The sequence below is a fragment of the Entelurus aequoreus genome, linkage group LG26 (assembly GCF_033978785.1).
Source record: "Entelurus aequoreus isolate RoL-2023_Sb linkage group LG26, RoL_Eaeq_v1.1, whole genome shotgun sequence".
In the NCBI taxonomy this organism is placed as follows: Eukaryota; Metazoa; Chordata; class Actinopteri; order Syngnathiformes; family Syngnathidae; genus Entelurus; species Entelurus aequoreus.
The window spans coordinates 1,452,352-1,468,015 of record NC_084756.1 but is presented as its reverse complement, the minus strand read 5'-3'; the positions used below and the strand labels follow the sequence as shown (position 1 = coordinate 1,468,015).

Genomic DNA, 15,664 nt, shown 5'->3' with positions numbered 1-15,664 from the left:
CTTTTATAATGAACGTTTGAATGCAAGTGTATTTTTGTACATGGACCTTTACTTCATTGTTTATTTTATTGAGAGCTCCTGGCTGATGGCGCTTGGCGGAATGAAGGATGCTCCGCTTTTCCTCTTTTGCTCTTTCATGTTTTACACTTGCAAGTTCCGCTCTGTCCTTCGCTCCGTGCTAGTTTTCGAAGGCACACCTGCCGTATGACTACCTGCACCCCTCCTCGTCTCCTACCAGGGTAAAACGGCAGAGGACTGTGCTCGTTTGCTGCGGCGGAATAGTTACACGCCTCTGTCCAGTCATCACCAGGTCAAGCGTCCCAGGCTGTACAGCGCCGGAAATCAGCCTTGGCTGCCGCTCGCCCCCACCCCGTCGGCGCTGATGCCCGAGGGCCGGCCGAGCCAAGTCAGTGCCGCCGCCTCTTGGGTGGGCTGTGTCGTCGGCGTGTCCCCTCCCAACTTCCCCGGTGTTCAGGTGCCCGTGTCCCCCCGTGTGTCACTGCCCCTTCTTGTGTTGCCCGTTCTTCAACTGTTTTTCTCGCTGTCCTTTGTGTGTGCGTATTCCCGCATGTTTGACGCTTGCACGAGTTCACGCCTACGCTCACGTCACAACATTAGGGACGGAGCTTGTCAGACATAACGAGAACGCAGACAACTCAAGATGTTGAACCGTTTTGTTGAGACTGGGTTGACTTCTTAATTGTTCTAATGTGAAATCCGGGTTAAACTGTAACCTTCATACAAAAGTGTCCAATCTCTATCCACCATGGTTGTCCTGCTGACAAAAATCTAAGTTAAAATACTAAAAACAATTCCAAGTAGAAAGCCAAGACACACTCTTTTTTGGACTATAAGGCGCACTTAAAATCATTTTGTTTTCTCAAAACTCGACAGTGCGCTATATAACCCGGTGTGGAATAATTTTGGTTGTGCTTTCCGACCTCAAAGCTGTTTTATTTGGTACATGGTGTATTGATAAGTGTGACGAGTAGATGGCAGTCCCACATAAGAGATGCGTGTAGACTGCAATATGATGGCAGTCACACAAAAAAATATGTGTAGACTGCAATATGACTCAAGTAAACAACACCAAAATGTTATATGTTCCATTGAAAATATAGAACATTACAACACAGCGCTCAAAAATCTATCAAAATGTTTTAGTACGACTTTGGTAAGCTATGAAGCCGCACCGCTTGATGGATTGTACTGTGCTTCAACTTACGAGTATTATTATGGTGTGTGTATAAGGTAAGACATATTATCTGGCATTTTGTTTTGCAATATTATGCAAAAGCAACTTTTCTTACTTTCTGGTACCTCCTGATCTGTATTTGGGATCTGCCTAAGTCCTGAAAATTTGCACGCGTCCGTCTTTGTAGTCTGTGCCGACACCGTAGTCGATAAGCTTCTTCTTTTTCTCTATCTTCTTGTTATGGGACATTCAACCTCTGCTGTTGCCATTTCAAATATAAAGTAGTGTAAAGTTCTTACTTATATCTGTCAGTAAACTCGCCATAAAAGCGCTAATACATACCAATGTAGTGAGTTTACATTATTCACTCAAGGAACTTTAGTTATTAGAGAGTTCCGGTCGGACGTTTTTTTCACGGAACACATTTCCGGCGTTGGCACTGGTGAGCCACAAATGAGAAGATGCTGCTTCGTTATTGATTGAAGTAAAGTCTGAATGTCATTAAAACAGTTAGCTCCATCTTTTGACACTTCTTCCACTCCTGTCGATGCACGCTATACCGCTACAACAAAGATGACGGAGAAAAGATGCTGTCGTAGGTGAGCCACGTAAATAAGACCGCCCACAAAACGGCGCATCCTGAAGCGACTGTCAGAAAGTGATTTGAAGATGATCTGTAAAACATCATCTATGCAACATTTTTACCAAAGACCCACTATTACATGTTATGTAGACCACAGGGAAGTGTTTTCAATTTAGAAAAAAATTATATTAATATGACCCCTTTAATGGGCCTTATAATACGGTGTGCATCTTTTGTATGAAAATAGTTTTTTCAGAATTGAAAAAATAGCTGCGGGCCGCACTTAGGTCTCCTATTTTAAAGTATTTTACTCTATGTTTAACTCATGTTAAAGGGGAACTGCACTTTTTTCGGGAATGTTGCCTATCATTCACAATCATTATGAGAGACAAGAAGACAAAACTTTGGGTTTTTTTGCATTCTAACTTGTATAAATTGGCTCGTGCTTGATGGATAGCAATGCAGCTAATGAGAGCAATCAATTCTACCTCTAAATCACTTTAAAAATGCATTCAAATAGCGTCAACAATACTTCATTTATGTTCTGTAACCTGTATAATAACCAAGCTGTAGCAACATTGTTATTGTATTGTGGAACTCTTTTTTAGCGTAGTAACACATCGGCATGCTACGGTATTAGCTGTAAAAGCTAACTACGACAAGAGATAAGCTAGCTTCTACGTTAGCACAAAACACATTTGAGTTTTTAATGCACAACACAATGTGATAGTACACCAATTTATACTGAGTGAAAAACATCATCATATTACAGTATCTGTAAAGTATTTCATGTTTTGTTTGTACACAGCTAGACAAACAGTGTATGGACTTGTATAACACGCAAGACGTGCTGCGTGTATCATCATCTGTCTGTTTGGTCCAGCTGGCCAGGGACGTTTTTTCCGGTTTATTTGGGTAAGCACTCCATTTATGTCCAAATAGCATGGCTTCAAATTCCGTATTTATAGCGTCAAAATAACTTTCACCTCACTCTCTCGGCTTCCGTCTGCTCCAAGGTCTCACTCTTTCTTTGTGTTCACTTCTAGAAGCAGTGGTTCATCCTCCGTATATTCAGCTTCAAAAAGATAAGGTTGCAAATCCTCTTTTGTCCAAAAATAGTCGTCAAGTCTGCCATGATTAGAACACACACACGTGTGTGAATCCGGAACTAAGAACACACATTTGTTGCTAGAAGTCAGACGTGCCCTGCTATGAAAACGGAAATAAATGTGTGGAAGAAATCAGTCCCAGAAATTATTAAAATGATCAAAATACAGTAAATATTGTACATATTACATATTGTTATGAAGGTGTCTGTTACTACATTTTATATATACTGTATATATATATATATATATATATATATATATATATATATATATATATATATATATATATATATATATTTGGTGTGTATATTGTACATATTACATATTGTTATGAAGGTGTCTGTTACTACAATATATATACTTGCAGTGTGTATATTGTACATATTACATACTGTTATGAAGGTGTCTGTTACTACATTATAGATATACTTACAGTGTGTATATAAAACGTTGATGGAGGGTTTAGAATTTTTTTTTAGAGGTTTTGAAGGCTACAACCATAACTCAAATTAGCCGCATCTTTGAAGCGTTTATCATCTTTAAAATCGTGGAGAAAAAACCCCCCGTGTTCTTGTCTCTTATAATGATTGTGAACGATCTGCAACATTCCGAACAAAGTGCAGTTCCCCTTTAACATTTTTAACTGTGATGCAAATGTAAAGACAATCAAAATGCTATATAAAAATGTCCGCCAATCGAATGTGTGTTCGTTATATAAATGATATTGAATTGATTAATTACATTGCTCATATTGTACTGAGCAGCCATGTCACGCCGATTTCTGGTTCTATGGCAGGGTGTCCAAAGTGCAGCCAAGGGGCCATTTGTGGCCCGCAGCTCGAGTTTTGTTCAAAAATCCCTGCGTGAGTCAGCCATTTTTAATTTATGTAAAACCGGCTGTATCGCAACATGTCCACGATGAAACCCAATAAAGGAAAATGCTGTTTGTTTGCTTGAACCAGCACAAGTCACAACACAAACTATCAGCCTCATCTAAAGTAAAGTGCCTTCCTTTTAACTTTTATGACTCGTCATGCCTTCAACTGTGAAGAAGTCCGTCCGTGTGTTCAAAGAAGAGTCCTGCTTCACACACAAACTTTCACAAAAAGATGGATTTTCCGTAAAACTACTTTTACGACGGGCTCAGTGACTACTATTTATGGCAATGGATTAGACAATGAAACGGTAAGTAATACATAACTTTGTTAGAAATGTGTGAATGATATGATTTGTTGTGTAACTAGCTTTTAGCCTTCTACTGTAAGACAATAGATTCATTGTCCTCCGGCAAAATAAAGAAAATGTTTTCTAAAAAAACACTTAAATGAATCAGTGCCAACTGTGTTTGGCAATGGATCAGTTAATAATATAATCTTTTTGTAAATAATTTTTTTGAATCGATTAACAATCGTTACAAATAAAAATCACGATTCATTAGATAATACATTTTTTGACACCCCTATAGATCACAATGAAGTGCTTAAAAAATGACCCCTTTAAATCTAGGCCCTGTATATTAAAAATAATGACCAGCTGTGTGTTGTAAGTGACACATTGGTTTTATTAATAATTTGTATAAAATGTCAGCTCTTTCTCATTTTATTACAGATTATCTTTTTCTTACACGTTTATTGTTTTTTGCAACAAAACTTGAGCTGTGCGCACATGGCCCCCTGGCGGTACTTTAGACACCCCTGAAATACCTAAAAATAGTACACTTGATCACCTATAACACAAAGCTGACACTAAGTTGTGTCTTCAAACATAACTCATGTCTATTTCTAGCATTAGTTTACCAGATTAAATCTGAAAAATCCAAAAGGCTCCCGCACACTTTGACTTCCCGTTAGGCGGCTCTGGTGGAAAAGGTTTGGACAGCCCTGTTCTATGGTATTCATCACACTTGTGTTGACTTTGTGGTTAGAGTTTGTCAGCCTCTGTCTTCTATTTGTCCCTCGTCTGTGAACCTCGCAGCCTGGCGCAGGAAGCAGCTGTTTGTGAGTATTTTGGACGACAGCTCTTCTTGCGCCTTCCCGTAGTTTTGCTCGGCATGCCGGCATGAGTGTGCGTGGATTAGACAATGAAACGGTAAGTAATAAATAACATTATGTAAGAAATGTGTTGATTTGATTTGTTGTGTAACTAGCTTAGCCTTCTACTGTAAGACAATAGCGCCACCGTCCTACGGAAAAATAAATGATATTTTTTCCCCCAAAAAAAAACACTTAATTTGATCAGTGCCAACTGTGTTTGGCAATGGATCAGTTAGTAATATAATCCGTTATTACGTTAGCGATGTAGCTCATAGCACAGCTAACTGTATAGCCGGTTTTAGCCTATGTTGTGTACAAGTGTGCTGTGAAAAAATGTCATACTGACACATCGTCCGCCGTGTTCCTCGCAGGACTCCCTGTGCGAAGGAACCCACTTTGGCAGCTTCGACGAAACGGGCGACTGCGTCCGCTTTTGAGTGACGACGCGTCGGCCACAACATCAGGTACACCCGCACCAAATCTCAAATGAGACGAGAGCGCAGTTTATTTTGGAACACGTTAATGTTTTTGTTTGTTTGCTTCGTCCACTTGGGTTCCAATTAATTCCGATTGCTAAATAATGTTTCCTATTGCATGCAATGGGAATAGTCCGTTCCACCATGGAACTTTCAATACAATGTTTTAGAAACATTTTACAAAAACACAAACGTTAATGAAAACGATGTGTTACACATTCATGACTTGATGAAACTATAATAAACAATTGTATTATTTACCTATAGGTGGCGCTGTGAATGTGTCATGGTCATATTATTAAATGAGGTACTCGTTCAAGTAACAACTTGCAATGTCAACATTTCATGTTTGTCTGTACATGCTGATGCTTAAAGGATGAATATTACAAGCATGGTTTGCAACCAGCAAATTAGATGTACAGTATTTAAAAACTTTAAAATCAAAGTAAAATGTGGGAAATACTATATTCTCTATATATTTAAGTGGATTCTGGGCGGTTGAAAATTGTAATTTGTAATATTTTGTGTGCCTGATTTGTGTATTCAGTTCTTTATAATGTGTAGTTTTTCTTTTCTTGTATTACTATTGCTATTTATCTTTTTATCTCAATGGAAGATTAAGCATGGAAGGATGCCTATTTGTGCCTTTTTAGCTGATAAAATGTAATTGTTTTATTGGGTTTTTTTATTATAAAATGTGTAGTTGTCTTTGCAGCATGTGTGTTGATGCAAAAACGCGAAATTGTGTTGGTGGTCCTTGTCTCATGGCCATGATTCAAAACTATTAAAGACTCCGTTATAACTTTTCCTGTGGCTCGCTTGTGTGTCAATATTTGTATTAATATTCCAATACACTTAACTGCTCGCTAGTGTTACCATATCTGAATTATTGTGTAGATATATGGGGAAATAACTACAAAAGTACACTTCATTCATTAACGGTGTTACAAAAAAGATCAGTTAGAATAATACATAATGTTGGATATAGAGAACATACAAACCCTTTATTAATTGAATCAAAAATACTGAAATTCCACGACATAGTGAATTTTGCAAACAGCTAAAAGTATACACAAAGCAAACTATAATCTGCTATCCAAGAATATGCAACAATTCTTCTCAACAAAAGAGGAGAAATATAATCTTAGAGAAAAATTGTATTTAAAACGTGTACGCACGTACTACACTTAAGACCTTCAGTATATCAGTATGTGGAATTAAATGATGGAATGGATTAAGCAAAGAAATCAAACAATGTACTAATATGATCAACTTCAAGAAATTCTTCAAATTTAAAGTGTTTACAAAGTACAAAGAAGAAGAACCATGATAAACATTCTGAATGTATTTCATCCATCCATTTTGATTGATTGATTGAGACTTTTATTAGTAGGTTGCACAGTGAAGTACATATTCCTTACAATTGACCACTAAATGGTAACACCCGAATAAGTTTTTCAACTTGTTTAAGTCGGGGTCCACAACATTCATTTTCAAGATAATATTACTCATCTCACCATATGAAATATAACTTACTTCACCAATTATTATTTATTTATTTATTGTTATTGTTATTACTTATGGAGTATATTGTGAATACATTGAGAATAGGCGAGGGCGGACCTACGTCACTTCCGCCTACCAATCCCCTAGCAACCGGTCGCCATATTGAATTCGTTGAAAACAAACCAGCTCACAGCGAACACAGCATTGACAGAAAAAGCATTTAACGAGGTTTCACAGCATTTTAAACTGTTCTAAATGGCGTATGATTATGTAAATAGTATTTCCAGTGAGGCTAGGTTAAGAAACGAGTTGATTAAATGGCAACATGAAAATTATAGGGTTTATTGGTTTTTAAAAACCCAACTGTTAAGTGCAAATTTAAACGAAACCGGTTTTCGAAAATAGCCTATACAGGCTATAGACTATATAGTATATACCGCATGTTATTTTTGTACAACAACAACTTCAGCTGTCGAACGTTATAAGGTACAAATTCAACAAGTACAACATTAGCACGGACGGTATAGCCAAGTTGTGGTTAAGAAGGTGGATTTTTCTTCCTTATATTTACCAGAAACGAAGTGATCCGAACACACGACCCGGGACTTTGGGGGACTCCAGTGAGAACCGTCCTCGTTTTCCCGGTGTAAAGCTGTGAGCCATTTGTCTCGTCTCTGTGGGCTTTTATCACGCTTTGGCAGAACAAAATACGACCTTTGTTTTCCCTGTTTCCAGTTGTGGTTAGCACGACCAAAAACGACACAGTTTTTCGTCATTTTGGAGGCAGAATGACGGGTTTAATCAGCGTAGATCGACAGGTTAAAGAGTAATGGCAACGGTTTGTTTTCAACGCCAGTCTGGTTGCTATGGCTCGAAGAACCCGTATGTAGCTCAGTTGCCCGGATGTCGGCCCTCACCTATAGGAAGTGAATCAAATCAAATCAAATCAACTTTATTTATAAAGCACATTTAAAATTTACCACAAACGTTTTAGCAACTGCTATGTAAAGGAAAAGGGGTAGGATTAAATAAGCTCTGCTTCTTCCTGTATACTTCTTACATGCATGCATGTTCGAAATAAACTCAAACTCAAATACATGACTCTGGGTTGTTCTTTAATGGTTGTTTTTTTAAACGTTTTGAGGGGAAGGGAAGTGGAGAGACGCATGGAGAGTAAGCGGGGCGGACCGGACGTCACGGCTCGTTGGCGGGAAGTAAACCAAGGAGCGGTGGCTAAACAAGTGAGAGTATCCAAATCTTCTTGGCGGTTGTGCATAAACTGTTTTGTGACTGGATCGAGATGGAAGGGGATAGTGACGGGATGTATGAGGAAGGTATGGACGTGGATAGGACTAGAGGGGAGAGAGGAAAGAAGGGGAGTGGAGGGCATGAAGGAAAGTCGAGTGCTAAAAGAGTTCACGAAGAAGATGAAGAAGTAGAAAAGAGGAAAAAGACTATGAAAGATAATTACAGGATCATATATACATTTAAATCAAGTCAAGACATGAATGACATAAGTTTAATGACACTGGTTAAGCGGTTAAAGAAGGACATCGGAGAGGTGGAGATAGCGAAGGTGCTCAGGGACGGACGACTTTTGATTAAATGCAAAAATGGAGAGCAAGAGTAAAGCAATGCGGTTGCAAAAACTGTGCAATAAGATGATAAAGGAAAAAATGGAAGTGGGAGAACGAAAGGGGGCAAGAGGAGTAGTGACAGGAATCCCAAGAGGTGAAAATTTAGAAGAATTGAAAAGACAAATAAAAGGGGGAACTGTCAAGATGATGACAAGAATGATGGCATTCAGAAATGGAGAAAAGACGTAGAGCGAATCAGTGCTAGTACAGTTTGTCCAGGAAGTCCTCCCGCAAAGAATTATGATTGGGTTTTTAAGCTTTTATGTTAGAGCTTACATCCCACCCCCAGTACGCTGCTTCAAGTGCCAACGCTATGGGCACATAGCCAGTGTGTGCCATGCTAAGTTGAGATGTGGAAGGTGTGGAGGGGAGCATGAATATGGACAATGTGGAGACAATGATCTGGTCAAATGTTGTAACTGTGGCGGGAATCACACAGCAGCGTATGGGGGATGTGTCATTAGGAAACATGCAACAGAAGTACAGCAAATCAGAGTAAAAAGAAATATTACATACGCAGAGGCAGTTAAAGTAAGAAATCAAGAAAGTGCAGAACAAGATAGAAGTGAGAATAGTAAAGAACAAGACAGAAGTGACAATAGTTCAAGTAATAAAAAACAAGAGGCAGCAAATACAGGACTTTCTATGGACAAGCTAGTTGTGTTCCTGGCATATGTCATAAACTGCACAGAACAGGCAAGAAATAAAACTGAGAAGATCAAAATAATTGTCAAAGCAGCAGCAAAGTTCTTACATTTAAAAGAACTATCTTGGGAACAGGTACAAGGTGAACTACAGAGAGTAGACGAGACAGAGTCATGTTACCACAATCCAACGCCATGTTAATTGTTCAGTGGAATGCCAGAAGTTTAATAGCAAACGGACAGGAACTAAAGGGATGTATTAATAATATGAAAAATAAACCACATATACTATGTATTCAAGAAACCTGGCTGAAGCCAAAATTGAGCTTTATAATAAAAGGATACATAACAATACGTAAAGATAGGAATGATGGGCAAGGAGGAGGATGTGCCATATTTATTAAAGAAGACATGCATTATACAATATTAAAAGAAAAACAAGAACTAGAAATAGTATGGGTAGAAGTATGGAATAATAAAGAAAGATACAAAGTGCTAAACTTCTATAATCCCTGCAAGAAATTACAAATTCATCAACTACAAACAATAGTCGAGCACTGGAGTGGCAATATCATTTGGTGTGGTGACTTTAATGCACATAGCACAATGTGGGGTGAAAGGGATGACTGGAATGGGGAAACATTTTTGGAGGAAAAAGAAGTGGTGTGTGTGAATGATGGGTCGGGAACAAGGTTAGATGTAGTTACGGGTAAAGAAACAGCAATAGATTTAACACTAGTATCACAAGGGTTAGCAGGAAAGGTAGAGTGGGAAGTAAATAAAGACAGCACTATAGGAAGTGATCACTACCCAATCTTCATTCACATAAACATAAATCAAAGGACAGAAAGCACTAAAATAGAAGGAAGATGGAAGTATAATCACGGGGATTGGGGACAATTTAGGGAAAGTACTGACATGACATTAAAGGAAGTGGATATAAATCAAGATATTGAACAACTGAATACATATATTACAAAGTGCATAATAGAAGCAGCCAAAAAGAGCATACCAAGGAGTAGTATAGGGAAAAGAAGGAAGATAGTGCCGTGGTGGACACAAGCGTGCACAGACGCAATAAAAGAACGGAATAGAACATTTAGAATATTGAGAAGAACACATAATTTCCAAGATATGATCTAATATAAAAGGCACCAAGCTAAAGTAAGGTACATTATTAAAAAGACAAGAAAACACTATTGGAGAACGTTTTGTGAATCATTAAATAGAACTACTCCTTTAGACCAAGTGTGGGGAATGATCAAGAAAATGTCAGGGATCAGAAATGAACATAAAAATCATGTGATGAAAGATGAGACACGGTGTGTGGTAGAAAATAAAGAAAAAGCAGAACTTTTAGCAAAGACATTTGTTAAAGTGCACAGTAATGATAATTTGAGAAATGTAGAAAAACAAAAGAGAGAAGAAACAATTAGTTTAAATAATGAGGAAATAAAGACAATGATAACAGTTTAACCAACACTATAGATATGAAATTTTATTTGAGTGAAATGGTTCGAATATTGAAAAAGGTTAAAAATACAACACCAGGTAAAGACCAGGGGCCGTACTTATCAAGCTTCTTAGAGTGCCATTTTACACTTAAGTCCTGAGAATTTGCGAAATTTAGTCCTACTTTCAAACTTAAGAATAAAAGCTTTTTATCAACGTTCTTAAGTCTAAGAATCACTCCTACTCTCCACGATATTTAAGAGACCTTCAGAGGTGTCTTAAGTGGTTAGGAGTTGCCAGCAGGGGATGGCACTGAGGCGAGAGAGACGTGCGCGAACGTTCAGGGAACGGAACAATGTTTTTTTTTTTTTTTATGACGAGCAGCTGATGAAACGGTATCGTTTAGACAGAGCGGATATTATTTTTGTCACAGATTTAATACTTTTCGATTCCTTGTTGATTTCTGCATGTGTCTGCACCAGTTTCAAATTAGTTGCCTAATTAATGAATTGGAAAGAAAATGTTATGACAGTAGCGTATGTGTGTGGCCGTGAGGTGAGGGACGTCAGTGAGTGTGTGGGCGATAGAAGAGAGGGAGCGGTAGCGTGAGTGCCGGCGGGGACTAGTTTGTTTTGTATTATTTTGTAGTTTATTGTCAAAATATACACTCCCATTGTCCACTTAAATATTTCCAAGATATTTCTTTATTCTTAGACAACGGATTCCCTTCCGTGATTGGTCATTTCTATGGACACAGAAATTACGTCACCTAAAATTCCGTTTACGGCACATAGTAATGTCGTAATTCAGCTCTGAGTGTGACACTTAAGATTCAGTCCTACACTTCGCTGAAAGTGTGAGTAAGACGCTTGATAACTAACTTTTAAGTGCAGCTTTCAGCGAATAATTGATTTACTCTTAAGTCAACTCTTAGCAGACTTCTTAGGAGTAATTCTAAGAAGCTTGATAAGTACGGCCCCAGGTGAGTTATCAGATGATCAAAAACTTAAGCAGCATTGGCAAAGAAGTGGTCTTGAAATTATATAATAGGATATATGAAGAAGGAAAATTACCAGCAGAGTGGAAAGAAGCTGTAATAATTCCAATGTGCAAACCAGGAAAAAACCCGGAAGAGGCAGGTAATTATAGACCGATAGCATTGACCTCAAATTTGGGCAAAGTAATGGAAAAAATGATTAATGAAAGACCAGTATATTATTTAGAGTCAAAAGAAATAATAAAGAACTACCAAAGTGGATTTCGCAAAGCAAGAAACACAAACGACCCAGCAGTGCAGCTGGAAGAGGAAATTAGAAAGGGACAAATAAATAAATAAAGTATAATTGCAGTATTTTTTGATATAGAGAAAGCTTGTGATATGTTGTGGAAACAGGGCTTGCTGATAAAACTAAATATAATTGGAATTAGAGGGAAAATGAATAGATGGACAAAAGACTTCTTAACAAGTAGAACAATATTAGTAAAAATAGAGAATGAATACAGCAGAGTATATGAAGTGGAAAATGGGACCCCGCAAGGGAGTATAATAAGTCCAGTATTATTTTCAATAATGATAAATGAAGTTTTTAGTGAAGTGGAAGGGTTAGTGGATGTGGCACTGTTTGCTGATGTTGGAGTGATGTGGAAGAGAGGAAGAAATACTAATCATATAGAAAAGAAGATTCAAAAAGCGGTAAATAATGTTCAAGAATGGGGAACGCCGTGGGGTTTAAGATTTTCTGTTGGAAAGACAAAAGTCATACATTTTACAAAGAGGAAAGTACAAAACAAGCTCCAAATTAAACTCTATGGAGAAAATATAGAAGAGGTACAAGTATTTAAATATTTGGGTATATGGTTTGATAAAAATATTAACTGGTCAACCCACTTCAGCAAAATAGTGGAGAAAAGTAAAAAGGTGTTAAATATAATGAGGGCTTTGAGGGGTAAAGACTGGGGGGCTGATAGGCAGACATTGAAGGCAATATACATCACTTTAATTCGATCTGTTATTGATTATGGATGCATTATTTATCAATCTGCTTCAAAAACATTACTTGGTAAAATAGACAGGATCCAATCACAGGTTTTAAGGTTATGTTGTGGAACTACTAAATCAACCCCAGTTGCAGCATTACAAGTAGAGATGAATGAAAAACCTTTAGATATGAGGAGAGATCAACTGTCAGCAGTTTATTGGGCAAACTTAAAAGGGTCCATCATTGGCGTTGTTAGGCCTATTTTAGGGGGGCTCAAGCCCCCCTAAAATGTTCTTAAGCCCCCCTAAATAATTTGGTGTTAAAAAAAAACAACAAAAAAACTTTTTTTTTATTTTTTTTAATTTACAAATACATTCCGACATATTCATTATAAAGTGGCCCGAATATGAGTTTAAATAAATAATCATATAACCTGTCATTATTCACTCAGTTTCCCCTCACTTCATAGTGTAAGGTAGAGAGCCCTTTAGTGCGTCGGTATCCAATCCATTCCACTTGTTCATATAGAAAATGCCCACATCACTCAAAATCCAGTCCGCATTTTCTCTGCGACCTTGCTTGCGGTCCTGCAGGTGTAAGAAGCACATTAGCACACAGCACTGCAGAACAAGAACCTTGTGTCTGCAATTGTAAATAATTTAGTTTTTAAGTTTTGTGTTTCTTTTAGAATCTATATAAAGTAATATACATTAGCCTATTGTTAAAATAATGAAAACAAAATAATTAAATACATTAGTTTTATTGTATTGTTACATTAATAGCTGTTGTATTATTATAGGATGGCTTGTTAAACATTTCATAGGATTTTCAGAGGGGGGAAAAACCAAGACATTTAATATAAAATGTAAAATGAATAAATACATAAAAAGAAAAGGAAAAACAAAGAATAAAAGCCATCATCCGGGGGAGCATTTAATTTCGTCCCGTGCATTTTTTTTACCGTCCCCCGGGATGACAGGACTACGTTAATCTCAAGCCCTGGAAGTTACATTTTATTGTTTGCATTATTTGTTTCAGCATTGCACTTTGAAGATGGTCCCTCAGCTCTTTTACAGCTGTGGCTCTTTTTCAGATCAGCAGACTAAGTATTTCTTATTTACAGTATATATAAATGTTTCTCATTTCTATTCAGACTTCCATATATATATAATTTCCTTAACGGCTTGCCATAATATATATATATAAATATATTATATACAAGCCAAATGATCCCGATCCAGATATTACTTTAATTCAAGTAATTAAGTAATATTTCCAGGGCTTGAATTTACAACCATTTTAGTCACATATGTGCCCAAAATGTAATCTGTGCAACTTCAAAATATTTGGGAACAAACAATTATTGTATTGTGAGCGAAAGTTGTGGCATTAGCCTCTATGTTGTGAATTAAAGGCCTACTAAAAGCCACTACTACCGACCACGCAGTCTGATAGTTTATATATCAATGATGAAATCTTAACATTGCAACACATGCCAATACGGCCGGGTTAACTTATAAAGTGCAATTTTAAATTTACCGGGAAACTTCCGGCTGAAAACGTTTCGGTATGATGACGTTTGCGCGTGACGTCACGGGTTGAAGCAGACATTTTGGAATAGCACGGTGGCCAGCTTAAGTCGTCTGTTTTCACCACAAAATTCCACAGTATTCTGGACATCTGTGTTGGTAAATCTTTTGCAATTTGTTCAATTAACAATGGAGACTGCAAAGAAGAAAGCTGTAGGTGGGATCGGTGTATTAGCGGCGGACTACAGCAACACAACCAGGAGGACTTTGAGTTGGATAGCAGACGCGCTACAGTGAGTACAGCTTTGGCTTCCAAACATTTAATCGCTTGCCCTTACGTGCGTGTCGCTATGCATGTCACGTACGTAACTTTGGGGAAATATATGTTTCTTGCCGATGGCGGCCGGGGTGTCGTCGAAAGCTACAACGCCGTCCGCCGCCGCGCCACTGTCCTCACCTGTCTGGGTTGACTTCCTCCGTCTCCGGGCCGCCGACCGCACCGATCATCGTGGTGAAGTCCTTCGTCGCGCCGTCGATCGCTGGAACGCAGGTGAGCACGGGTGTGGATGAGCAGATGAGGGCTGGCGTAGGTGGAGAGCTAATGTTTTTAGGATAGCTCTGTCGATGTCCCGTAGCTAAGTTAGCTTCAATCGTTAGCAACAGCATTGCTAGGCTTCGCCAGGCGGCACAGCATTAACCGTGTGGTTACAGGTCCAGGGTTTGGTAGTATTGTTGATCTTCTGTCTATCCTTCCAGTCAGGGGCTTATTTCTTCTATTTCTATATGTTATCATGTTAGCTCCGTAGCTAAAGTGCTTCGCCGATGTATTGTCGTGGAGATAAAAGTCACTGTGAATGTCCATTTCGCGTTCTCGACTTTCATTTTCAAGAGGATATAGTGTCCGAGGTAGTTTAAAATACAAATCTGTGATCCACAATAGAAAAAGGAGAAAGTGTGGAATCCAATGAGCCCTTGTACCTAAGTTACGGTCAGAGCGAAAAATGATACGTCCTGCACTGCACTCTAATCCTTCACTCTCACTTTCCTCATCCACGAATCTGTCATTCTGGCTCAAATTAATGGGGTAATTGTCGCTTTCTCGGTCCGAATCGCTCTAGCTGCTGGTGTAAACAATGTGCAAATGTGAGGAGCCCTTCAACCTGTGACGTCACGCTACTTCCGGTACAGGCAAGTTTTTTTTATCAGCGACCAAAAGTTGCGAACTTTATCGTCGATGTTCTCTACTAAATCCTTTCAGCAACAATATGGCAATATCGCGAAATGATCAAGTATGACACAAAGAATGGATCTGTATCCCCGTTTAAATAAGAAAATGTCATTTCAGTAGGCCTTTAATAACATAGAGGCTAATGCCATGACTTTCATTGTGTTTCAGTGTATCTTGAAGGATCATGCAAGTAATTGTTTCTTGTTGATGCTTTAAACAAAATGTCACTGTGATAACCCATGTTTGTTGTTGTACTGAACACAGATTGAAAATAAACCGACTGAAATAATAAT

At 38.1% G+C, this 15,664-nt stretch overlaps 1 protein-coding gene across 3 annotated transcripts in view; it reads left to right on the top strand.

The window, feature by feature from the left end:
- Positions 1 to 6,203, top strand: part of LOC133643547 (6-phosphofructo-2-kinase/fructose-2,6-bisphosphatase 2-like) — a 40,647-nt gene extending 34,444 nt beyond the window's left edge. For 2 of the 3 annotated variants that reach the window (XM_062038182.1, XM_062038183.1), the window contains exons 15-16: positions 239 to 406; positions 5,292 to 6,203. In XM_062038182.1, the coding sequence (XP_061894166.1) occupies positions 239 to 406; positions 5,292 to 5,357 (234 nt within the window). In that variant the 3' untranslated portion in view covers positions 5,358 to 6,203. The remainder of the gene's footprint in view (positions 1 to 238; positions 407 to 5,291) is intronic. The other variant, XM_062038184.1, reaches the window with a different exon arrangement.
- The last annotated feature ends 9,461 nt before the right edge of the window (positions 6,204 to 15,664 follow it).